Source organism: Cryptomeria japonica, chromosome 2 (assembly GCF_030272615.1).
Source record: "Cryptomeria japonica chromosome 2, Sugi_1.0, whole genome shotgun sequence".
NCBI classification, from domain to species: Eukaryota; Viridiplantae; Streptophyta; class Pinopsida; order Cupressales; family Cupressaceae; genus Cryptomeria; species Cryptomeria japonica.
The window spans coordinates 641,779,448-641,805,942 of record NC_081406.1 but is presented as its reverse complement, the minus strand read 5'-3'; the positions used below and the strand labels follow the sequence as shown (position 1 = coordinate 641,805,942).

The 26,495-nt window shown below is 37.7% G+C and overlaps 1 protein-coding gene across 4 annotated transcripts in view; it reads left to right on the top strand.

The window, feature by feature from the left end:
- The window catches only part of LOC131055080 (protein SUPPRESSOR OF FRI 4), an 80,935-nt gene that overhangs the window by 29,911 nt on the left and 24,529 nt on the right, over positions 1-26,495 (top strand). For 2 of the 4 annotated variants that reach the window (XM_057989725.2, XM_057989733.2), the window contains exon 2: positions 7,392-7,492. In XM_057989725.2, coding sequence (XP_057845708.2) covers positions 7,392-7,492 — 101 coding nt within the window. The other 2 variants (XM_057989746.2, XM_057989741.2) reach the window with 2 other exon arrangements.

Here is a 26,495-nt window from a genome sequence, read left to right as displayed (position 1 = left end):
GAAATCTAAGCTAAGAACAGAAAACAAACTACTCTAAAACAGAAAATAAAAACTTAAACTAACTATATAAAAGGAGTGACCAACTGTACAAAATGCGGACTATATGCATGCTTCCTTGACCCGGGATGATTTCTTAATACACACAGCAATAACACATCAGCGAGGATAGTCCTAAGTTTGGCTGACTTGTCCTTGTATTTTGAAAAGAAAATTTTCAGTTGGCCACTCTAAGGTTTAACCATGACATCGAGCAGTATTAACTACTGGGGCAGTTCATTAGGTCCATGGTCAATCCATATGCAGGTTGCTTTCTCGAAATATTCAAGATCAAATTGAAAATATTCAAAATTAACAGCAGAAAGGAAAGAAACAACTTGGTGTGTTTCTGAGTCGTGTAGGGTGTTGTGCAGCGGGAGGTCTTCAGCAACTTCAAGAGGTCGCAACTGGTGGTGCAACATCCTGCTTGCGTCCGGCTTGTGCGAATCAGCATCGAATTCTACAACAGGTTGCACATGTTGAAAAGCGGTTTCAAATTCAAACTTAGGAAAGTGGATGCATCATCCCCCGGTGCATCTTTAGACTACATGAACCATGCAATGTTTTGCGTTTCTGTCAATATGTCCTTAAATAGCAATGATTCTCTAATGGCTTGGTCCTCAAAGACATCTTCAACTGGCCCTTTGAATGCATCCTCCACTTGTAGGGCTTCCTTAAATCGTTCTTTAGCTTGTGGCTGATCCGTGGGGTTCACTTGATCTGTATCTTCAATGCAGTCATCCGCTGCCATAGTGTGATTGACAGGTTCATTTTGGTCAGCACTTGACAACTCCATCTTTTCATCATCGGAGAGTGGGGTGTTGCAGTGATTTCATATTCTTCTGTATTCATCAACAACGAGGTATGCACTCCACACTTTTCTTGTGATGCACTACTCTGATGATTCCAACAGTCAGTATTGGGCTTTGACTTGATTGATTGCCTCTATGTATAATGAGTAGGTAGATTTTGAATGAGGGGTGCGATGAATTCTGCACCACCAAGGTGACAACACGTTTTGCAAGCATAATTCTTTGTTGAGACCAAACGGGTTCTCAATCAGATTTTTAAATCATGTAAACTCATTAATGTTGGATGGAGGACTAGGAATATTTGGCTGTATGAGCTCCTCTGACTTTGGGATATCCCAGAAAAAGATATGTCCCTACAACGCTAGCTCGACTCTTGTCAAAAATGTCAAGCAGTTTAACTCTTCGTGTTCTGCTGTGTTGTGGATTCTCCAGTGACCTGCAGATGCAAACTCAAATAGCTGCTTGGGATACAACTGCACACCCAGTCTTTGCTGAAGTTGGGGAACATTGGCTTGGGAACTGTCTCTAGGAAGGGGTTGCTCCCACATCTTGACTCAAAATATTTTTTGGTATCTTTTCAGATTTTTTGTTTTTTTTGGTTTAACAGGGATCTTGCATATCCCAAATATAACATTTAAAATGGCGCAATGGACTCAACTTGCAGCAAGGCTAATAGGGGCCCTCCTTCTAGCACCAATTCTATTGACGTGGCTAAAGTCGGATTTCAACTCCTCCCGGTCAACAAAGAATAGAATGTTGAGATCCTTTCCTCTCTTGAATAAGGAAATCCCTAATGCTGTTTTAGATGATCAAAGGGGCTTACGTTTACAACAAGCTGGTTTGCATCTGACGATGTTGCGATTCTCAGACTGGGAAATAAAAGCAAAAGGGAAGAGTTTAGGGATCCTAAGGACAGGGATGATAACAGTTCATGTAGTGGGTAGATAGATTTCCATAAACCAATTCTGGGGCAACCCAAAACAAATACCTATAGTTGAACTAAGCACAATAGTTAGGTTCAGCGTAACCATACATGGTGGCCTACAATCAGCAGGCCCCCAATGGTGTGAACCGGAAACCTCATCAAATACCCCCCACATTTCACCATTAAAACCATTGAACTCTAGTTAACTAGCTGAAGGGAAACCATGCAAATGGAAGAAAACCAAAATAACAAACACTAGACTTCAATCTTCATATATTGATTTTGACTGTCATTACAATAATTTCTTATAGTAGCTGTATTCTACTCCTAATTTGTTAAGTGCTGAAATCTAACTATCTAACTGTCTGAAAATTCTAACTAATTCTAACCCTTTACTAAAGAAAGGCCCTGCCTCATATAGATTTTTACAATTTGAATCAAGGGCCAGGATTGATTGCATCCAAAGGCTGCAATCTGCCTTCTAGAAGCCTGGCAGCTTTAACCCGCGCCTAGTAACTTTCAGTTGTCCTCCCAACGACCTCCTCAGCTACTGATGACTATTTGACATCAATTTGGTCAATCAAGTAGTTGAGGCATAACTAACCTGTGTCCCTTTTGCTTTGAATACATTAGTGGGGACCTACTGGTAGCCATTTACATTAAAACGATTCCGTTTTACAAGCAAACTGATTTTTTGATATTCTCTGTTGTGCAATTTGAGTGGTTTCTGAGTGTGCATATATTTGTAGCATTCTGTGTATACCACTGCTCTCCAAAGACTTGAAATATCATCTCCTTGGTCGTTTCACGTTGTGGTTGCCTCTACTCCGTAACTTGTTCTTCATTGACACCGCCTTGTGGTAGTCTTTGTGCGTCATCATCTTCATCACCCAGCTCGATTGCGATCCTATCTTCAATTTGCACCTCAGGTTGCCACGTTAGCTCTTTCCAATGATGTCGATCTGCAAACAATCGAGTTCAACTTGAATTAATCACTTCAAAAAATTAAATAATTTTAAAGCAACTTTTTAAATGCCCTTTGTTGAAGAAAACTTAGCCTTTTAAGGAGGAATGCAAATCGCGCAACTTACAACGTGCCCCCTTCCTCATCCTCTTTCCCTCTTAACTTTCATTTTGCCTTTCTTCCTTATTCTGCCGATGCAAGGAGGAAATTCGGCCTTTCAAGGAGGAATGTGCGATTTTTTTTACATTTCTTGCAAAACACATAAAAATGCTGAACTGTTTGCCCTTTGTTGATGAAAACTCATGAGAATTTGGGCTTATTAGAAGAAATGTGCGATTTATTCTTTGACTTGGCCTTTGGACGTGAGTTGCAAAAACCTTCCTTGGTGCCTAAGGCCAAAAAACACCGCTTTTTAAGCCATGATGCAAGAATTTTAAAACACCTATGTTATATGCCAAATTCGGGTTTCTTAGGCAAAATGCGTGATTTCGACCAACAAGGGGGAAACTTGGCATTTAAAGCGAAAATGTGAACTCTTGTTTCAAACGTCTCTCTTTGTTTGCAAACTCGGGCTTACAAGAGAATTTGGGTTTTTCAAAGGAAATGTGCGAGTTTGCTTGACATCTTGCAAAAATGATAAAAATGCCAATTTTGCTTTTCCCCCCTTCACTTGGACAAGACTCGGCGATTTTGAAGTAAATGAAAACTCGACCCTTGGGGTAAAAATGCGAGCTTTCTTATAAACTCCCCCCTTTAAACTTGTAAACTCGGCTATTCAAAGGAAAATGCGTGACTTTCATTGGCATCTTGCAAAACAAACAAAAATGTCGAACTTCCCTTTCTGTGGCATTGACTTGGGATTTCCACGAGATTAGAAGGTCAGATTTTACTTGAAATCGAAAGACAAATCCCTTTATTTGGGATTTTCTTTCCTAAACAGGGATTTTTTGGTGATTGCCGATGGTCTGAAGGAATACATTCGAATCCACCATGTTCTTCACCTTTCATATAACTTGGTGTGAACTCTTGTTTCAAACGTCTCTCTTTGTTTGCAAACTCGGGCTTACAAGAGAATTCGGGTTTTTCAAAGGAAATGTGCGAGTTTGCTTGACATCTTGCAAAAATGATAAAAATGCCAATTTTGCTTTTCCCCCCTTAGCTTGGACAAGACTCGGCGATTTTGAAGTAAATGAAAACTCGACCCTTGTGGTAAAAATGCGAGCTTTCTTATAAACGCCCCCCTTTAAACTTGTAAACTCGGCTATTCAAAGGAAAATGCATGACTTTCATTGGCATCTTGCAAAACAAACAAAAATGCCGAACTTCCCTTTCTGTGGCATTGACTTGGGATTTTCACGAGATTAGAAGGTCAGATTTTACTTGAAATCGAAACACAAATCCCTTTATTTGGGATTTTCTTTCCTAAACGGGGATTTTTTGGTGATTGCCGATGGTCTGAAGGAATACATTCAAATCCACCATGTTCTTCACCTTTCATATAACTTGGTTGAAACACAAACAACCCACATTCAATGCATTATTGGCCATGGAAGGCTTTGACAAGCTCAACCATTTCAGTAGTTTCCTCTCTCTTTTACCAAGGTAGGCAAAATGGGGGTCCATGTCAAAAGGATGGGGATGTGGTGCAATGCACACAACACCCTCCACAGCCTTCTGGTCATCAACTCAATCTCCTCCACAGCTGGTGTAGCCACTACTCTGCAACTGATTTTTACAAGTTGACTTCCAAACACTACAATTAGTGTAGCTAGTACTTCACAAGAAAATTTTTAGATACCGCAATTTATCCATCCTTGCTCTTACCATTTGGCAATTAGTGATCAAGCTTCTTTCAAAAGATGGGTTTCTATAATGGAACCAAAATGCTGGGTTTATTCACCTTTGCAAATGTTGCTCTTAGATAAGATAAACCAATGTTTAGGATCCTTTCTTGGAAATACATCAGCCTCTTGAGTACCAACGTGTAGGATCCTTTCTTGGAGGTCTCTCCTGCAGTGCATAGAGTACTTGGAGCATTACCTGGGCAAAGAAAGAAAGAAAGCAGTCATTAATTTATATTTTTACATGAAAAGTGAATTAAGTATTCTTATATTTTTTGGGTCACCAATAGAAATAAGAATACCGGCCCTTGGGATTAAAATAAAAAAAAATGATATAACACACAATTCAATGACAATTAACAATGTCCCAGACCTAGCAAATCTACCCACTCCCCTTTGTCTTGTAAGTTGTTACATCTCCATGGATTTTCACTTGTCCAAACTTTTTAACCAAGGTTACCAGGAGATGGGGGTACTTGGGTACTTCGGAGACAGGTACTGGTACTGGTATGGGAAATTTTCCAAAAATAGGAGACGGGGGTATTTTGGAGATGGCAAATTACTTTATTAATATAATTTTATAATTTTCAGTAAATATCATAACATAGAATTTTGAAAACAAGAATAGTGGAAAAATTTAACAAATCAATATTAACTTTCAAGTTTAAATACACAAATGTCAAATGTCATTGTGTCAAAAAAACTGAAAAGTTCAAAACTCACACTACATATTTGATATTTCATATTAGTTAGTAGCATCATTACAAATTGGAATTCAAAAACATTGATAGTTTGAAAATTGAAATTAAAATCGTTAATTTTATAATTTTATAATCTGTTAAATTTTTAATATTTATTTTTAAATTTTTAATAAATACACTGTATTAGTATCACTAATACAGTAATACAGTAATATTGCATTACTTAATAAATAGTTACGCATTATATTACTGCGTTACTATTTAATAAGTAATAGTAATAGTCTAATACTGTATTACTTATTAAATAGTAACGCAGTAATATACTGCGTTACTATTTAATAAGTAATACCGTAAAACTGTATTACTATTACTTAATAAATAATACTGTATAAAAAATAAAAAATAACTGTATAAAAATAATACTATTCAAAATTTAAAAATAAAAATGAACATTGAAAACGATGAAAATTAAATTGAGAAATCAGACAAATAAAAAACCCAGAAAAATGCAAATTGAAACTACAAATGGAAACTGAAATGAAATGGAAATCTACCTGGATTGATGGGAAATTGCAACGAAACACCTGCCTCGTGATTTTTCTCAACTGGGTCGTATTTTTCTCCACCTGTGATTTGCAATTTAGGTTTCTGTTTACTGTTTAGCGCTCGGAGTTTTGTGGGCTGCGTTTTTAGTCTCGTGATTTAGGTTTAAAGTCGACGAAAGCAGCCTGCCCGCGATAGTTAGGTTTTCGTTGTCCTTTTTCTGACGCGACTGTGACGCAACCAGGCGTGGTTTTAAAAAAAATCGTTTTGCAGTGTTTTTTCACGGGATATTTTCTGACGGCAGATGCAGGAGACGTTAGGAGACGTATCTCCAACACATGCTTCTTAGAATGGCGCCTCCAGGGACGTTTTGGAGATGGGAGACGTGTACCAATCTTCGAGACGTGTCCCAGGGGTTTGGAGACGTGTCTCCCGGTAACGCTGTTTTTAACTCAATATCTGTATGATTTCAACAGTTCTCAGCACTCCAACTCTTGTAGCTCTGCCTATTCTATCCTCTCTATTTCTAGTATCTTATAGTAGTAGCTGTGTAAGGGTATTTATAGATATTCCCCATGGCTAGAGTTTCTCTATTGACATACTCAGATCTCCCCTTGCAATACCTGTTACTTGGTATCTACCATGTGTTCTGTTCCCACAGTGTTCTCCTTTCCCACCAAGCAGACAACAATTATCATCCACTTCTTTGTTGCCAATTTGCAATTGATGTTTGTGCCTCTAGTAGTCAGGGATTGCAGATTTGCTATCTTTCTCCCTTGTCTTCCTTTGGTTTATTGTGAAGTTGGTGATGGATAATGCCTTAGCACAATTTCAACATGTTAAGCCTGTGCCCCCTGGCAAAGCCATGCTGCTTGTACTCTTGTTTGAAATTATAATATCTAAGCTTACATGACTCACAAATTAAGGCCTTGAGTCAGCATAGTTTTTGATCAAAATTTTCTAGGAATGAGATGTTTTAAGGAATTGATTAGAGGAATGATTTAAATAATTTAAAGGACTAGACTGTGCTTCCTTTTAAAGCAACAGAACTTCCCATGCAAAATGGGAAAGCTACCTTCTTTGGGGGATATTGCTGAACTAAGTGACTTTTAAGCTCAAATAATGATCTCTTGTCAGATCTAGGGGCCATACTAAAAGACTGCAACATCTATCGACTTCAATTGTTTTTGCCCCACATGGCAGTGGACTGAAAGATCGTGCCATAGGACTGGGGAAATACAAAAAAGGCTTGCATTGTTGCATCTAAAGCTACAAACCTATCACATGATAACAAAATAAAATTTTGGGAGAATAATATTCACCTTGCCTTGCCTGACAATTTTCCAATGAGAAAATTTTATAATAATTATATTTAATCTTCCTTCAAAGTCCATAAAGAGATCTTCACCTAATATCCTTTGTCATAATTGCCGTATTTTTGAAAAGTAAAACCGTAAAGTTTGTCTTATTTTATTGTACTGACATGAGTGGATATCTTCAGTACAAAAAAAATATCAATAGAAGGCTTCCTTATGTGATGTCTGACATTTTTTTAACCCGATGCTCCAGGGTACCAAATGCTAAACCTGATAGGGAGTCGACAGAGATTGATATATTTGGAATGCAAGGGATTCCTCCTGAAATTTTGGCAGCTCATGATGGGGATCAAGGTAGTGCCTTACAAATTTATTTTATTTTATGTATTGAATTAACATAAACACAACCTTGTTTCTTTCTTGAGTTTGTGTGGAGAATATTTTATATTGACATAACTTATGCATAACTGTTTTATAATGATTCATGCATGCAGGATTTTTCTCCTTTCATTTTCAGTTTATTGATGATCCACTCTTCAAACCTTGCTATTAATGTTGTTATATAGTGGAGCGCCTCTCAGGCCTTTCTCCATTGTTATGTCTACTTTTTATGCAATATTGTTCAATCTGTTTCTTCATTGGTTTCCAGAATTCATTTTGGAGTCTGTTATACTTCTCTGATCAATATGACTGGAATGTTTCTCATTAGTCATACTTGGAAGCAACAAATGTGGTATGTTAAACTTCCTAAAGCTGTTGCATCTGAAAGCAATGACATCTCTTGTATGCCAACTATTATATACATTCTTATTCAGAATAACTTTTCTATATTTGCTATCTATCTTCTGTTCATATGGAATGAGCATGTATGATGTATTTGCTGGCATTTGCCATGCATGTTGCTTTTAATATTAGATATATAGGCGATGTAAGGTAATGTAAAATATTATGTTAATGAGAGAGTGCATTAGCATCCAGAAGAAAGATGGCTAAAGAGTATGATTCACCTTTATTATGTGATCGCTGCAACTTTGTCAAGAAAGTGACAGGTTGTATATTCTCCATCGAGAATCCAATGTGTCACGTCTATTGTACATATTGACAAAGCTTTTTATATTGCCCCCATTGTCGATTACTGTTCACATTATCCAGAACCTGTAAATGCTACTACTGGTACAATTTATCGATGAATCACGTATAGTTTTAATAATAGATTATAGAATACTTTTGTATAAAATTGCAAAGAATTCAGGGTGATTGCTAACCATTGAACCCACCACTCCCATTCTATGATATTTTGTTACTTTATTTTCACTGCACTTGTACTAAAAAAATATTTTCTTAGCCTCTCATTGTTGCCACCTTGCATTACTTTAGACATTATGTGAACATATTTCCTTCCTATAAATAAGAATAAGTTTGGGAAGGCAAGACATTAGATGTTGCTATCCTAAATGTTTCATTTGAATGACATTTGGTCATATTGGACATTAAAATTTTTATATTTTCTATAAACTTCTCTTCTAAGTCATTTTTTTTTATTTTCTAAATTTTTCTTTGGTTGTTTATATCAAACACCATTTTGGGACTCCAGCAAAGTGTGCATTTTGAAATGTCATATTGGTTAGGTTATTAACTTATTCAACTAAAGAAAATTTTCTCTAAGTTCGACAATGCATTGCTAGCATTTAAGAATTGTTTTAGTTGTTTTTAATTACTTCTTGAACTTAGACTTATCTTAAGGTATCTTCTAGCAGTCTGGTTATGGTCAGGTATAAGTAAGATTGATACTGTTTCTCAATGGAATTTATTTCTTATTTCTTAGTGGGGCAAATGAAGAGATCTTCAATACATTTGCTTATTGGTTAAAGCCAGAAGTTAGTCCATAGGATCTATAATATGAATTTTCCATTGATAGTTCCCATGAATTAGATTTCTTATCTAGATCACTACTGATTTTTTTGTTCAGAATAAGATAACATAGGACTATAAAAGGAAACCTCCTCAAAGCATAGAACAAACAGATAGCTGTAAGCAAGTATAATTCAGATTAAGTGGAGACTGCATGGCAGATCAACTATCATTTCAACTTTTCATGTTCAAGTCAAGGGAGCTTTTTATCCACATCAATCAACTTCTTGTCATATGCTTGCAAAGCAATAGACATAAGCTCCTTTTGTTTCCTTCGAGGAGGAATAAGCTCTACATCAGGTTTACCAACTACAGGTGGATATAATCTATGTCAAACGTCCACTGGTCCCCACTATCTAATGCTAGGTCAACTGGTGAGCTTGTTTCGAAGCCTTCTCAGTTTTGTATAGTTCCAGATGTGGCATTAGATTTCTAGAATGATTGTACCAGGTGGCAAAATTCAAACATGAAATACGTTTGAATTTTAATAATTAAATTAGCTATTTGTTATTCCTAATTTTTATTTTTTCCCGTGGTCAAAATAGTTGTCCTTTTTGTGATTTTCTAAAAAACTATTCCATGATTTTCATATTTGCAGGTGAATCACCCTTATATCTTGTGTATGTTAGTTGAGTTTTTACTCGTAAGTTCTGTTGTGATGTTTTCACACATCGTCCCATTGCAAATAGGGACCCCCCCTTTTTTTTAAGGCCCTCCCGGTCTTTTGGCTTTCGTTTTTGGGGTCTTTTCGCAGCAATCTCGCCAGTCTCTCTAAGCTTGCAAGTGAAGGGTCAATTTGATCAAGTGTGCTTTTCGTTTGAGCTAATTTGGTTAAGTCTGGGGCGTGTTTTGGTCATTTTAGGGTTTTGTCCTTCGGTCCTAGATTTTAGGGGTTTCTTTTAGGGTTTTGGAAGAACTCAATGTAGAACTGGAATCAGGACCCTTCAAGGAACCTCCCAGTAAAACTTGAGCCAAAACGGAGCAACTTTCTATTGAAAGTTCCTATTTTTTAGTAAGTTTCACTGCCTCCCGGATTGGTTTAATTTTGCCAAAAATCAAACTTACTATTTTTAGTAAGTGCTTTCTTGACTTGTTTTGTCCAAACCCTAACATTTCGAAACACTTACTATTTGGGAAAATCTATTTTGGCAGGTTCATCCCTGAAGACGCTGAAGACTGAACGTTCCTGAAGATCATTTCTAAATCCGGAAGAGTCAGAAGGCAAACAAGTTGGATAAAAAAAAATGGTTAAGTATGGAACTCCTATTCCAGAAGTGGAAATATTGCAAAATCATCTAAGTCTGGAAATTCACATCAATCCACAAATGTCATCCTGATTCGGAAATGGCCTGAAATTTGACTAAGTTTGAAAATTTAAAAGATCTTCTAAAACCTAGAATTTGTATTATAACTCGTAGAGATCTGAAATCACTCTCAAACATCCTGCCAATATATATGAAATATAACTTAAAGTATAAGGAAGGAAAAAGACATTGAAATGCCACTTATACTTAAATGTTATATTTCATATATATATTCTGATAAAGGAAGATTCCTCCATGGTCAAAATTCCTTCCTCCTAGCAAAAATCTGCCCAAGACATTTGCAAGGCGCCAAAGTAAGGTCAACATGGAAAATGGAAAATATTGTGAATTCCATGACAAGGTCAAAAATCCGCCCAAGAAGGTCATAGGGCGCTAGAATGAGGTGACCTTGGAATTCATTGAAATGCATTGAATCCTTGGCAAGCACAAATTGCCGCCCTACTCCTCGAGAGAGCGCCAAATAGAGGGAGTCAGGAAAGAATGGAAAAGGTTCAAAATTCTTCCTTAAATGAAGAATTGCGTCTATGAGTAATGGAGGGCGCCAAATAGAGGGAGTCAGGGAAGGTGAAGAAACTTGATGAATTCCTCCTCTGAGTCAAAATTCCATCCATGCTAGAAGCAGGATTCCAAGAATCAAATGGCCAAGGATGAAATGATGAATTCCTTCACAAAGTGAATTCGACGCCTAAGTTGGAAAATTAAAAAATTTGTCTAAGGCATGAAAATCCAAGGGTCAATGAGGAATGAAAAGCAAAAATCCCCTCGAGAAATTTTTTGAAAAATCTATTTTTAGACACCAAATCTTATTAGAATCCAAAATATTTTCCAGATTTGGGATCGTGAGAGATTTCTCTCTCCTGGACCTCGGTCCTAAATTTTAGGAAAATTCCTAAAAAATAGGAAATGTGTCAAATTGATGAAAAAGCTCCCTGCGGACATGATGAATTCAAAGAGCACAAAGATTCCATCCTCAAGGAACAAATTTCCAGAATTTCTTCTCCAATTCTAAAATGTGCCCAAGGTTAGAAGCAAGACGTAAAATCAAGGTTCAGGATTGAAGAAATTCCTTCCTCAGGGAAGAATTGCGCCCAAGAAGAAGAAAGTCCAGGAAGGTGAGAATTTGGCTGTGTTGGAAATTCCTTCCTTCAAGACAAAATTCCAAGAAAGTGGAAAAATTGACTTAAGTGTTGGAAATTCCTTCCTTCAGGACAAAATTCTAGGAAAGTAAAAATTTACTAAGTGTTGGAAATTCCTTCCTTTAGGACATAATTCTTGGGAAATGTGAAATTTGGCTAAGGCATGACGGAATTCCTTCCTCAAGGGGTAAAGTAGAATCAAGGTCAAAATGAGGTTAATGAGGATTTTTTCCTCCACAACAAAATTCTTTCACCATGGAGAAAATGCGCTCCGGGAAAGGAATGGGCGCCAAATGAAAGCAAAGAAGGAATTTTCCTTCCAAGATGAAATTCCTCCATGACATGAAAATTCCGTCCAAGGAAGAAGATGAAAATTCCAAGGTAAGGAAGGAATCGAAGATGAACAGAATGAGAAAATTGCCCTCGGGGAGAACTTTGAAAAATCCATTTTTGGGCATCAAATCACATCCAAATTTCAAAATTCTTTCAGATTTGGATTCATGGGAGAATTTTCTCTGTTGGAACCTAGAACCCTATTTTTGGAAAGTTACTAAAAAATTAGGGGATGGTGGAAAATCATTAAAAATCTCCTCTAGAGCAAGGAAAGTTCGAGAAACTTCAAGAAAATTCTTCATGGATCAAATTATTCTCTTCTGAACTTTTCTCTCCAAGGTTTTCTCACCAAGTGGCAGTCGAGTCAACGCATGCTGAATTAATGAAGCATCTCTTTGTATGCAACCGTCACATTTATGGCATTATGGCATATTCCTTTTGCACGCGCAGCCGTCACGTTCAAGAGATGATGGTGCATTTATGACATCATGGGCGATTTTTGCATGAGGGTACATTCATTGCATAGTGGGCACTTTTTGAATGTAATGGTTAATTAATGGTTTATGGGTGCCATTTTTGTAATGGGATGGAATTAATTGTATATGGGCTTTATGGGGTATTAATTGCTGATTCCCACCTTGTTGCATCTTGATTGGAGAATCTTTTGGGTAAACCCTAATTAGGGTTTGCATGTAGCCAAGGCTTGAAGCCTATATAAAGGGGTGACCCCCCTCATTTGTAAAAGGAGGGAGATTTGTATGAAATTGTTGCGATAAGTTTTGAGATAATAACAGTGAAACATTGTTCTTTGATGGTGTCCACTTAAGTTATTTTTTCAAGATTTGCATGGTTTCACCTTCCTCACTTAGATTAGAAGTAGTAAAGTGCTTTGATTTCAATGGAGAATGTAGTGGTATCTGATGAATTTCCAGATTCATACTTTTTGCATCTTGCTGATTGTAAGTTGCAGTGTAAAGTTAGCCCGAGCCACTTAACTTGTGCTAAGTTCGGTTGTGGACAGTCGTTTCGATTGCACCGTTTTGGGTATTCAAATGCACTTTCTGGATTCGAAAATCCTTCAACATCCTTAGAAGATTGCACTGGTTCTTATAGAGTTGTAGTTAAACTTGGCGAAGCAGAGCTTGGTTTATTTCGAATTTGTCCGCCAAAGCATTAACTGTTGATATCATTGCCCTTAGGAATAGATTTAGATCCTTCTAAACCCTTTCCCCTTTATTTTCAGTTCATTTTAATCTGTTCGAAGCAGAAGCATCGCAAGATTGGCATATCCGATGATGGAGTTCCAGCCACAATAAAGAAGTGAAAGAGTGATGCAAACGTAAGGCCTCTTGGATTACCAACAATCACATCAGCCAACTGAGTCACGTCTGTAGCATAAAGGCACCTTGGAGTCGATTGTTTGAACTTCTTGCAATGTTAGCATGCAATCGCACTTTGATCAAGAGAGAGTGAAGTGACCGTTAGGCAACTTTATTATGTGTTCGATGTAGTCATAAAAAGCATGTCAACAGAATTGGCGCTAGAAGGAGGGCTGAATATGCAGACTTCAGATTCTCTCATTTCAAATTTGTGGAGGTTATTTCAAGCCTTTTTTTTTTTACCCTCCTTTGTGCCAGCCAACAGAATTGCCGCTAGAAGGAGGGCAAACATCGGATCGTTCATTTTCACGTGCAAAGCTTCAAGTTGGTTGGAGCCAGTATGAACTTTCAACTGCCAAATCAAAGATATGTTAGATCTCTTATATGTCAGAAAATCCCAAAAAAGTGAAAAATTTGAAAATCCAAAATAAAAAAAGAGATTTTTGAATGGAGCAAGAAGTTGACATTCTTCATCTATGGTGGAGATTGAATGCGTAGTTACAATCACAGAGTTTGCCTGAATTCGCATCAAGGAATAGGTGTAGAATTCATAACATTGGTGGACACAATGAGATGCATTTTTTAACATTTCTATCAAGGATGGAATTAGCCTTGCAAGGAAAAATTTCCTTCTCAAAAGTAGACGAGTCCGTTGTACCGGTTAAAGTGGAACCCGAAGCTTCAATTGGTGAAAGTTAATTTTTTCGTGAGGTTGAAGGAGATGGTTGAGAAAGGATTAAGCATTGAGAAAGACTTGTGCGCAGAGGGCATCTTGCTCCCGTGTTGGTGTAGGATCCACAATACCACTCATTCCGAATCACATGTCCATCATGTAGGGAAGCTATTCACCAAGCTAAAGTGCAGGCAGGGTTGGAAGAATCGTCAAAGATGTACACTATAGAAAAGTGGCGGAATACTCATCTTCAACCAATTGACTTAGTATCAAATCAAGAAGGTATTATTGTAACATCTTGTAGTGAAGAAAGCACAATTGAGCGGGACAATCAACACAATTCAGTCAAGAGAAAATTTGCTTACCTTGAGGAAAGGAACACCCACTGAAGTGGAGGTTGAGAAAGTAATGGAAGATGTTCAAATAGATGCAGGCAATGATTCCAAAGTCAAGCAAGAAGAGATGCTCCTTGATGAAGTGGTCCTTTCGTGCATGCTCAAGATGGAAGAAATGATAAGCAGCTTGAGGCAGGAAGGAATATGTGACAGTCAGTGGGCCGCCGAGATGGAAGTAGAGTATGAAATGGAGGTCGGGTCAGTGCTTGAACCTCTACTCAAGAACCAAGAAGAATTGCTAAAAGAAATTGAGATACATGAGATGTCGATCGAGGAACAAGTTGTCGTGATAGAAGTAAAGAATGAAGAGCGATTCGGGCTGGGGCTCAACTAGTTATCAAATATTCAAAATGAGTTAGCTGGAGAAATGTTCTATATTTCCAAGCTCCCATTCAAATCTAGCTTACACCACAGTTTGCTCACCATTGAATGTGATCCCGATCTGCATATTTCTGATGAAGAAGTGGATGACACGCAAGAATTTCGGCCCATGCACGAAAACCACCAGGTTGTCTCTTTCCTTGCTTTTGAATTTGAAAGTTACGAATTTGATTATGGAAATTTGGGAAGATCTTGTTTATGGATTGATCATGGTCTTGATGAGTTGCCACAATTGCTAATCTTTCTTGAAGTTTTACTAGAGCTTGAGATTTGTATTGTGAACGATTACTTTTCTGAGTTTAAAGATGAATTTGCAAGGCTTTGAACCATGACTAATGCCATGTTGCTCTTGCACATCCTGAGAAATCATGTTAGGAGTTGTATATATTTGGGTCTTGTGAGTATTGTCCATTTGAAATTTTTGTTCCTATTAGATTAGGTTTCCCTTTTTGTTTGCTTTGTTTTGGGGTTTTGGTTTTGTTTGTTTGTTTGTTTGTCCCCTCGTGGGTTTTTGGTTTGTTTTCCTTTTGTTGCTTTGGGTTCTGGTTTTCCTTTTTTTGGTTTTCAGCCTGTGGTGCTGGTTTCCCTGGAGCTTGTCCGCTCGTGTGGTTTTACTTAGGTCTAGGGTTTTGAGTGGCCTGAATTCTCATTTGCGAGCAGGGTGATAATGTTGTCCTTTTCACTTATGTTTTCCAAGACATCTAAACATTTGCTTTGAGTCATTCAGATCTCTTAGAAGAGGTTATGGTTGGTGAAAACTTTACATCTTGCTTCATCGCCACTGGAATCTCCAAACCCATAGTAGGCTTCATTGCTTATGAGCCAAACGAATTGACGGAAATGAAATGAAATATCAAAAAAGAAAAGAAAAGAAAGATGAAAAATGAAAAGAATTATCAAATTATTGGCTTTGGGAGCATGCGGATAACTCCACCGGGGCTATGGATGCCTGGCTGGCAGTCGAGCATTCGCGGGAATTTCAGAGACAACCTCGTTGGAGCTATGGACGCTTGACTAGTAGCGAGGCAATGCCCTAGATGCTTTTGAAGTATAGATACCTTTAGCTTGCCATGACTAATCTTAGGAGTTTTGGATGGTCTTGTGAGAGGGGGATTAATGCATATGCACACACTTATATGATCTTAGGTGAATATTCTTTAATCTGAGTTCTAGCCCTAAGTGTTTTTCAACATTTCCCCTGTGGATTGGAATTTTATCTGTAAATGTTCAAGAACATTTATTCGGGTGGGGGCTAGATGTTGTGACGTTTTCACACATCGCCCCATTGCAAATGGGGACCCCCCCTTTTTTTTAGGCCCTCTCAGTCTTTTGGCTTTCGTTTTTGGGGTCTTTTCGCCATAGTCTCGTCAGTCTCTCTAAGCTTACAAGTGAGGAGTCAGTTTGATCAAGTCTGCTTTTCGTTTGAGCTAATTTGGTTAAGTCTAGGGCCTGTTTTGGTCATTTTAGGGTTTTGTCCTTCAGTCCAAGATTTTAGGGGTTTTGGAAGAACTGAATGTAGAACAGTAATCATGACCTTTCAAGGAACCTCCCAATAAAATTTGAGCCAAAACGGAGTAACTTTCCAGTTTTAGAAAGTTCCTATTTTTTAGTAAGTTTCACTCCCTCTCGGATTGGTCTAATTTTGCCAAAAAATCACTCTTACTATTTTTTAGTAATTTTTATTTTTAGTAAGTGCTTTCTTGACCTGTTTTGTCCAAACCCTAACATTTCAAAACACTTACTATTTGGGAAAATCTATTTTGGCAGGTTCATCCCTGAAGGCGCTGAAGACTGAACGTTTCTGAAGATCATTTCTAAATCCGGAAGAGTTAGAAGGCAAACAAGTTGGATAAAAAAAAAATGGTTAAGTATGGAACTCCTATTCCAAAAGTGCAAAGCATGCAAAATCATTGAAGTTTGGAAATTCACGTCAATCCACAAATGTCATCCTAATCTGGAAATGGCCTGAAATTTGACTAAGTCTGAAAATTTAAAAGATCTTCTAAAACCTAGAATTTGCATTATAATTCCTAGAGATTTGAAACCACTCTCAAACATCCTGTCAATATATATGAAATATAACTTAAAGTATAAGAAAGGAAAAAGACATTGAAATGCCACTTATACTTAATATATTGTGATAAAGGAAGATTCCTCCATGGTCAAAATTCCTTCCTCCTAGCAAAAATCCGCCCAAGAGATTTGCATGGCACCAAAGTAAGGTCAACGTGGAAAATGGAAAATATTGTGAATTCCATGACAAGGTCAAAAATCCGCCCAAGAAGGTCATAGGGTGCCAGAATGAGGTGACCTTGGAATTCATTGAAATGCATCGAATCCTTGGCAAGCACAAAATTCCGCCCTTCTCCTCGAGAGGGCGCCAAATAGAGGGAGGTAGGGAAGAATGGAAAAGGTTCAAAATTCCTCCTTCAATGAAGAATTGCGCGTATGATTAATGGAGGGCGCCAAATAGAGGGAGTCGGGGAAGGTGAAGAATTTTGAGGAATTCCTCCTCCGAGTCAAAATTCCATCCATGCTAGAAGCAGGATTCCAAGAATCAAATGGCGAAGGATGAAATGATGAATTCCTCCACAAAGTGAATTCGACACCTAAGTTGGAAAATTAAAAAAATTGTCTAAGGCATGAAAATCCAAGGGTCAAGGAGGAATGAAAAGCAAAAATCCCCTAGGGAAAATTTTTGAAAAATCTATTTTTAGACACCAAATCTTATTAGAATCCAAAATTATTTCTAGATATGGGATCGTGAGAGATTTCTCTCTCTTGGACCCGGGTCCTAAATTTTAGGAAAATTCCTAAAAAATAGGAAATGTGTCAAATTGATGAAAAAGCTCCCTACGAACATGATGAATTTAAAGAGCACTAAAATTTCATCCTCAAGGAACAAATTTCTAGAATTTCTTCTCCAATTCTAAAATGTGCCCAAGGTTGGAAGCAAGACGTAAAATCAAGGTTCAGGATTGAAGAAATTCCTTCCTCAGGGAAGAATTGCGCCCAAGAAGAAGAAATTCCAAAAAGGTGAGAATTTGGCTAAGCGTTGGAAATTCCTTCCTTCAAGACAAAATTCCAAGAAAGTGGAAAAATTGACGAAGTGTTGGAAATTCCTTCCTTCAGGACAGAATTCCAGGAAAGTAAAAATTGAATAAGTGTTGGAAATTCCTTCCTTTAGGACATAATTCTTGGGAAATGTGAAGTTTGGCTAAGGCATGAAGGAATTCCTTCCTCAAGGGGTAAAGTAGAATCAAGGTCAAAATGAGGTTAAGGAGGAATTTTTCCTGCACAACAAAATTCCTTCACCATGGAGAAAATGCGCTCCATGAAAGGAATGGGCACCAAATGAAAGCAAAGAAGGAATTTTCCTTCCAAGATGAAATTCCTCCATGACATGAAAATTCCGCCCAAGGAAGACGAGAAAACTGCCCTCGGGAAAAATTTTGAAAAATCCATTTTTGGGCATCAAATCACATCCAAATTTCAAAATTCTTTCAGATTTGGATTTGTGAGAGAATTTTCTCTTCTGGAACCTAAAACCCTATTTTTGGAAAGTTACTAAAAAAATAGGAGATGGTGGAAAATCATTAAAAATCTCCTCCAGAGCAAGGAAAGTTCGAGAAAATTCAAGAAAATTCTTCATGGATCAAATTCTTCTCTTTTGAAGTTTTCTCTCTCCAAGGTTTTCTCACCAAGTGGCAGTTGAGTCAACGCACACTGAATTAATGAAGCATCTCTTTGCATGCAGCCGTCACATTTATGGCATTATGGCAGATTCCTTCTAAACACGCAACCGTCACGTTCAGGAGATGATGGTGCATTTATGGCATCATGGGCGATTTTTGCATGAGGGTACATTCATTGCATACTGGGCACTTTTTAAATGTAATGGTTAATCAATGCTTTATGGGTGCCATTTTTGTAATGGGATGGAATTAATTGTATATGGGCTTTATGGGGTATTTATTGCTGATTCCCACCTTGTTGCATTTTGAATGGAGAATCTTTTGGGGAAACCCTAGTTAGGGTTTGCATGTAGCCAAGGCTTGAAGCCTATATAAAGGGGTGATCCCCCTCATTTGTAAAAGGAGGGAGATTTGTATGAAATTGTTGCGATAAGTTTTGAGATAATAACAGTGAAACATTGTTCTCTGATGGTGTCCGCTTAAGTTATTTTTTCAAGACTTGCATGGTTTCACCTTCCTCACTTAGATTAGAAGTAGTAAAGTGCTTTGATTTCAATGGAGAATGTAATGATGTCTGATGAATTTCCATGGTTCATACTTTTTGCATCTTATTGATTGTAAGTTGCAGTGTAAAGTTAGCTCGAGCCACTAAACTTGTGCTAAGTTCGGTTGTGGACAGTCGTTTGGATTGCGCCGTTTTGGGTATTCAAATGCACTTTCTCGATTTGAAAATCCTTCAACATCCTTAGAAGATTGCACCGGTTCTTGCGGAGTTGTAGTTAAACTTGCGAAGCAGAGCTTGGTTTATTTGGAATTTGTCCACCAAAGCATTAATTGTTGATATCACTGTGCTTAGGAATAGATTTAGATCCTTCTAAACCCTTTCCCCTTTATTTTCAGTTCATTTTAATCCGTTTGAAGCAGAAGCATCGCAAGATTGGCATATCCGATGATGGAGTTCCAGCCACAACAAAGAAGTGAAAGAATGATGTGTTGGTGTTGGAAATAAGCCACACCCGGACCGACGATGGACTGGTCCAAGAGGGGCCAGTAGCTCAGTGGTAGAGCACTCCAGCAACATATGGAAGGACCTAGGTTTGAGTCCTAGATGGTCCATTTCTCAACATGGTATTAGAGCCAGGTCCAGACTCCACACCTTAAGGGGGGGTGTTGGTGTTGGAAATAAGCCACACCCGGACCAACGATGGATTGGTCCAAGAGGGGCCAGTAGCTCAGTGGTAGAGCACTCCAGCAGCATATGGAAGGTCGTAGGTTCGAGTCCTAGCTGGTCCATGTCTCAACATGATGCAAACGTACGGCCCCTTGGATTACCAACAATCACATCAACCAACTGAGTAACGTCCGTAGCATAAAGGAACCTTGGAGTCGATTGTTTGAACTTCTTGCAATGTTAGCATGCAATCGCACTTTGATCAAGAGAGAGCGAAGTGACCGTTAGGCAACTTTATTCTGTGTTCGACGTAGTCATAAAAAACACGTGAACAAGTTCCATTCTTGCTTTCTGATATTCAACATTTTTGTGGCCTTCCTCTTTAACTGGATCATGGTTGACAGTTTGGCCCTTTTGTGTGTCTTTGGAATTAGCTTGTGTTTGCAATCTCCATGACAATTATTTGACATTCATCGAGAGAATGGAAACATTTGGATTTTTATATTCAAGGATAACTCAGTAAATAACAGTTTAATGCAATTAGAGTTTGGGTTTGCAATAAATTCTTTTTGAAGAAAATACATGTTATCATAACCCTGGCACTATAAAAAAATTAAATGTGGCAAATAAGTCATATTTCGAGTCAAAACTTTGAGCGATGGGTGCAAGGAAGCGGTTAAGCATTCCCAAGGGTAAGTGGTAAAATTTGGAAAAGCTAAAAATGATGCCCCTGTATAGTAGCTAATCTAGCAGTAGATGCATGCCCAAGATTCTAAAGCATTCCTTGCGTCATGAGTCCTTGATTCTAAGGCCTCAGTTTTTGGTGGAGATATGGGTGAGTAATAAAGGCGTAAGGGAAAAAGGCAGAATCTGAATCGAACCTCAGTGTTCTGGTCTCATTGCATGACTTGCTCAGTAACCTATGAGTGGAGACTAGAATGTGGAGATGAAATAGTGAAGGAACAAAGAAGTGCTCGGATGCTCAATGATTAGGAAAATGGCTTGGGCCAAGAGGAAGTCTCCAATCAAATTAAACGCCAAACTTTCAAAATTGGTGCTTAGCTGAGGAATACAAAATTGTTAGGTGTTGATGCTTTCTGAAATGCAAGCCATGCTTCTCAAGGTTATGTTCTCGCTTGCTAGCATTTACATCTAATCTCCATTATGCAATTAATTTGTTCACCTCAATAACTGGGTCACTTTCTTCATGTGTACTAGTATTCTTACCCACAAAAGATGTTGTGCAAATTCTTTAAAGGACCTTTTTCTAGAAATAGGAGCTTTAAGATGACAAGAACTATGTGAAAAAGAAGACCAAAACATGTGATGTTGCTTCTAGCCTGTAATGCGTTGATAAAATCCTGATATTTCATTGATAAAACAATGGGTCTGGATGTGTATATCAAGTACATAGTGAAGGTGTCATTCGCCAACCTGTAAGAACTAACATTGTGAAGATGTAGCTGGGGATAACCAGAGTTCCCAAACTCGCCACGAGTTTGCCGAGTTTGCTGAGTTGGCGAGTCGAGCCAAGCTCGGCGAGTTTTGCTGACTCGGGACTCGGACTCGGCGAGTTTTGACCATAACTCGCCTGACTCGCGAGTCAGGCGAGTTATGGCAAAACTCGCCGAGTCCAAGTTCCAAAACTCGACCACCACAGGTCAATGTTTTGACTTGTTTGACAAGTTAGTATCTTCGTCAGGATTCATATATGGAATATAACATTTAAGTATAAGTGACATTTCCTTATGTCTTTTCTCTTTCTTATACTTTAACTTATATTCCATATATATTGTCAGGATGTTTGAGAGTGGTTTCGGACCTCCATGAGTTATAATGCAAAATCTAGTTTTTGGAGGATCTTTCAAATTTCCAGACTTAGTCAAATTTTAGGCCATTTCAGGATCAGGATGACATTCCAGACTTTTAAGGCGAGTTCACTCTGACAAATTTTAGGCCATTTCAGGATCAGGATGACATTCCAGACTTTTAAGGCGAGTTCACTCTGACCTTGATGTAAGGGATGGGACCTAGGAGGACACTATGCATTCAACCAAGGTTTGATTTAGCAACTTGAAGCGTGACCAGATAGTACACAAAAACCCTAGGAATGATCTAAATAACCCCTAATCACTCAACTGACCTAACCTCCTTCACTCCACCTTGAGAAGATCCACCCGATTTGATGACCTTTGAGAAACTCAATCCCTTCAATGCAAAGGCTAAGACACTAAAACGACCAACAACAAAACTAAAAGAGCTAACCCTAGAAAGCAAAAAGTGGGGGTCTTCATTTGCAATGGGGCGATGTGTGAGTACCTCACAATAGGGATGTTTCTTAAAATTTTGAAAAAAGGGGGTGAGTTGGGGATATTTCCTACCTATCCCCACATCCCAAAAAATCCCCCCATGGGGCACAAGGTTATTTTTGGCAAGGGACATGTCTCTGAGGAGCATATTTCAAACCCTTCTGGCCTCACAGTTCCCCCTTCCATCCAACATATATATAGCCTAAAAACTAAGAGGTCCAAGAAAGACCAAGGCCAACTATAGTCCCAAGGTAAAACCTAAGTTCAAAAAGCACACTATTTAATGCTACCATACACAAGCATTCCTTACAATTTCCAAGTGAAGATGTTCATGATGTCTCATGTTGGTGCTCCCAAAATTTCAATTTGGCCAAAGAAAATACTAAACAGAAGCCCCAAACAAGTAGATACTCTACCAGCATGCCTTTCATGGCATAACAAGCTAGCACACATTATAATTGGGCTTTATTCAATAATGGGTGCATGAAACAAGTTTTAAATTGTTAAAAATCTCTTAATTTCAAGGTTTTTTTAATTTTGCCGAGTCATAGCCGAGTCGTTGCCGAGTCATAGCCGAGTCACGAGTCGAGTCGGCCTTGCCGAGTCCGAGCCGAGTCCGAGCCTGGGAACTTTGGTATATATACACATCGATACGCAATATGATGGAAGCTGACCTGGAACATATCCAAAGGAGGCCGACCTAAATAATGAACTTAGCCTAAAATTCACTAGAAGTTCCTTAGAAAAGAGCACACACTCCAACATCATTACCCCCAAGAAATACGAATAGAAGCCATAGAGTTTGGTGTCAAGCAGGTTGTAGATACGATATGGGTTGTGCTGACATGGAAGCTATTGCTAAACATATTTCATCAAAGAAAGTAGGGGATCCTTTGCTCGATTCTGTTTTTGTTTCAGCCACTGCCTTTCTCAATGCCATAATTCATCCACGATTGTTCTTAGAATGCATACTATTAAGACCTTGAAAGATTCTCTGTAAAAGCAGGAAATGGTTGATGCAGACTAGTTTCTCATCAAGGATGAAACCTCAGAAATTTTTGAATAGGACCTGCAAAGCTGCTAAAGGTATATTGAAAATGTGGGCAAAGCAGTTCAAAGAATACTGTGCTGAACTTGATACTGCCAAAAGATGTGAATTCACTGAGAAAATAAGAGGCCATGTTTCATCCTTGAATATTTCTTTTCATTCATAAAATTTAAGAAAATAGAACGTGCATATGGTAGGTCAACAACAATTCCATTCACGAGTATTTGTTTCACATACATGAACAAAAGGAATGAAGAGGGAGAGCTGCCCTACTTCAATTAGTTATATAACTACTTTTTTGTTGAAATAATGCTGTAATGATTTTTGTCTGAAGATAAAGAGGAAAAACCTGTAGGACCAAATGCCGAGAACTACTTATTTTTTGAAATTTACCTCCAGTTAAAGAATAGGTTGTTGTCCTCATTTTTGAAAATTCAAAAATGTGACAACCCCTTCAAATTTTTGGTTTAAATGCATCATTTTTGTCTACAAGGCACATTTTACAAGGCGCAAAACTCACATTTGTTAGTGTCAAATCATTGGGGGGTGTCTTTGCCATCATTGTCCAAGTTTTGGTGAGTTTTGGTCTTCTTTTTCTTAGCTTTTTCTGCAATTTCGGGTTTCAAAGCAGTCACTGTAGGTGGAAGATTTTACTCTTAAGGCACACTTTCCGAGGCAAAAGTTTCGTTTCTTGGTGAACTGGACTGATCTTCGGTCCATCCTCGATTCACGTTTCAAGTTTCATTGCGTTTCGAGTTCGTTTGCTATGTCTTTCCTTAAATTTCGGATTTTTTCTCCTTGATTGCAGGTGGGAAATTTTCCTTTGATTGCAAGTTTTATTTTCTCTTCTTTTAGTATTGTAGGGAAATTTTAAAACAATTACAAGTGCACTTTATTTAAAACTTGTCACTTGTAACTTACTTTTTATTTCCACCTTGCTTTTTATGTCTTTTAAGTCATTGTAGGAACTTTTTGGACAAATTGCAAGTGAATTTAAAATTATAAGTTGAAAAAGAACTTGTAATTTCTTTTAAAAGTTCCTACTTAAGTGATTTTTAGTTGTAATAGGGATTTTATTTCCCTATTACAAGTTTTTATGTGTTGCTTTTAGTTGTAATAGGGATTTTATTTCCCTATTACAAATCTTTTTGAGTGTTTTTAAAGTTTTTTATGTTTTATTTTTACTTGTAATGGGAATTTTATTTCCCTATTACAAGTTTTTAAGTTTTTATTTCTTTTAAGTTGTGTTTTTTTAAAACTTGTAATGGGGATTTTATTTCCCTATTACAAGTTGTTTTGCTCTTTCTTTTTGTCACTTCTCCCCTAAAACCTGAATTTGCCTTTGAAGTGAAAAAAGTGAAATATTTAAAACTTGTAGAGGGGTTTCTAAAACCCGATTACAACTTCCAAGTGCATTTTGCCACTTGTATTTGCAGCTCAAGAAACCGAAATGCATTTTTGCTCCAAAAAAAAAACCATTTTTCATGGTTTGAATCCGATTTCATGGAGGAATGCATTGAATCAAGGAGGTGGGACGTTTTGTTCCTCATTTTCTGGTTTATGGGCCACATTTCCTTGCTATTTGCGAGGCATTTTTACTTATTTGGAGCCACGTTTTTGCCCCATTATGGACATTTTTCAAACACGTGTTGTTGCATTTTGATCCTCCATTGCAAGGCGTTTTTCCTTCATCATCCCCAATGTGGATTTGCAATATGATTGAAGGCGTTTTTCTTCCTCCTTTCATGCCGTTTTTGGTGCAAGAAGTTTGAATCTGAGTTTGTTTTGGCTGCCAAGCGTTTTCAGCATGTCTATTTATGGAGCATTTCAGTTCTTCCCAAGTTCATTTGTTTTGGTCTAGGGCCTTTGACCAAGCAAGGATTCGGGTTTCTAAGTGATCTTCCCAAAGGGATAAGTTCTTTGAATGCAATTTGTAAATTTGCATGATTTTCCCCTCTTTCAGATTTTTCCCATTCATTTGATTTCAGGTTTTACAAATCTGATTGCAAATAAGAATTTTTCCCATTTTCCAAGTTTGCCATTACCGGTTGGTATCATTCTTTCCATTTTCTCCTTCACGTCAAAATCCCTTTCCCACCATTTCATCCACTCATTTCACACCTTCATCCATTTTTCCCATTTAAAGTCTACTTGCAGTTGAAATTTTAAAACTTGATTGCAGTTGTGTCTTCACTTGCAGTCAACCTTCCAGAACCCGAAATTGGTCCAAAATGTGCTCAAAAAACACTTGAAAATGAGTTTTAAAGGTCCAATTACAAGTGAAAACTTGTAGTTATCCATTACATGAAGTTGCATGTTTGTTCTCCGCAATTACAAGTTAATGCTCTTGTTTTTCTGCACATGTAATGTAGTTGCCAGAACCCGAAAAAACACTTGAAAATGAGTTTTAAAGGTCCAATTACAAGTGAAAACTTGTAGTTATCCATTACACATGAAGTTGCATGTTTGTTCTCCGCAATTACAAGTTAATGCTCTTGTTTTTCTGCACATGTAATGTAGTTGACAGAACCCGAAATTCACTTGTGAGCCCTTTTTTTGCATCAATTTATCCCTTCCCATGTCAGTCTTGTTTGCACACGTGACCTACCAAATCAGTAAATTAAGGCATGGGCCTTATTTTGCAAGCAGATTTCAAGATTGGAGGATGATACAAAGAAGAGATACAACAACAATTAATCGTTGAGAGCATAGAATGCTTTCAAGATAGAGATGGTCATGACATGAAAAGAGGAAGGCAGCCCTTTCCCTCCTGAAAAGCCAGTACTACCCCAAGCAAGAAGATAAGGTTGAAGTTCGTTGGCCAAGGACACAAAGATCATTAAGGATGCAAATTCCCATTCCGGTTCAAGATGTCTTTACCAATCCAGAATACTTCAAGTTCTAGCATCCTAAAGTAGCATGAAGATCATTACAGACAAAGGATGATGTAGTTAGAGTCATGTCTTCAGACACATAGAATAGTTTTAATTATGCATTTGTAATTTTGTTTTGACAAGTTACATGTAAAAAATAACTTTGTAATTGCAAGTTAACTATCACTTGCACTTTTGTAATTACATGTAAAGCAACTACAAGTTGAGTTCAATTAGGACTGTAGTTGGAATAAGTCATGGTGGTTGAGAGAATTTCTCAAGTTAGTTAGGATCCTCCCACCTTTTTCTCAAGGTTCCTCTCCTATAAATACTTGAGGGGATCTATTGTAATTTTTAATCTTTTGGCAATGCAATAAAATTCTGCCAGTTTGTATGTGCACTCTAAGACTTTGAGCTTAGATGTAAATCAGATTGCTTTCAATAAAAGAGGCAAGTTGTGTTGAGACTTTGTGCCAATTCAAGTTGTTATGTGATGACATTTTTTTGAGTTGATTGTGAGTTTTGTTCTATTGTTAAAGAGGGATTTAAATTCAATCTTGTAGACTTTGAGCTGTTAATTGTATTTAGAGTTATGTGTTTGGTTTTCAGATTTGGTCTTGCAGACTTTGAGTTGCTTATCATATTTGAAGCTAGTCTGGAAAGCTCAAGTGGGAAGATAGCTTGTAGACTTTGTGTTGCTTCTATTTTTAAGATTTGTGCATGTAAGG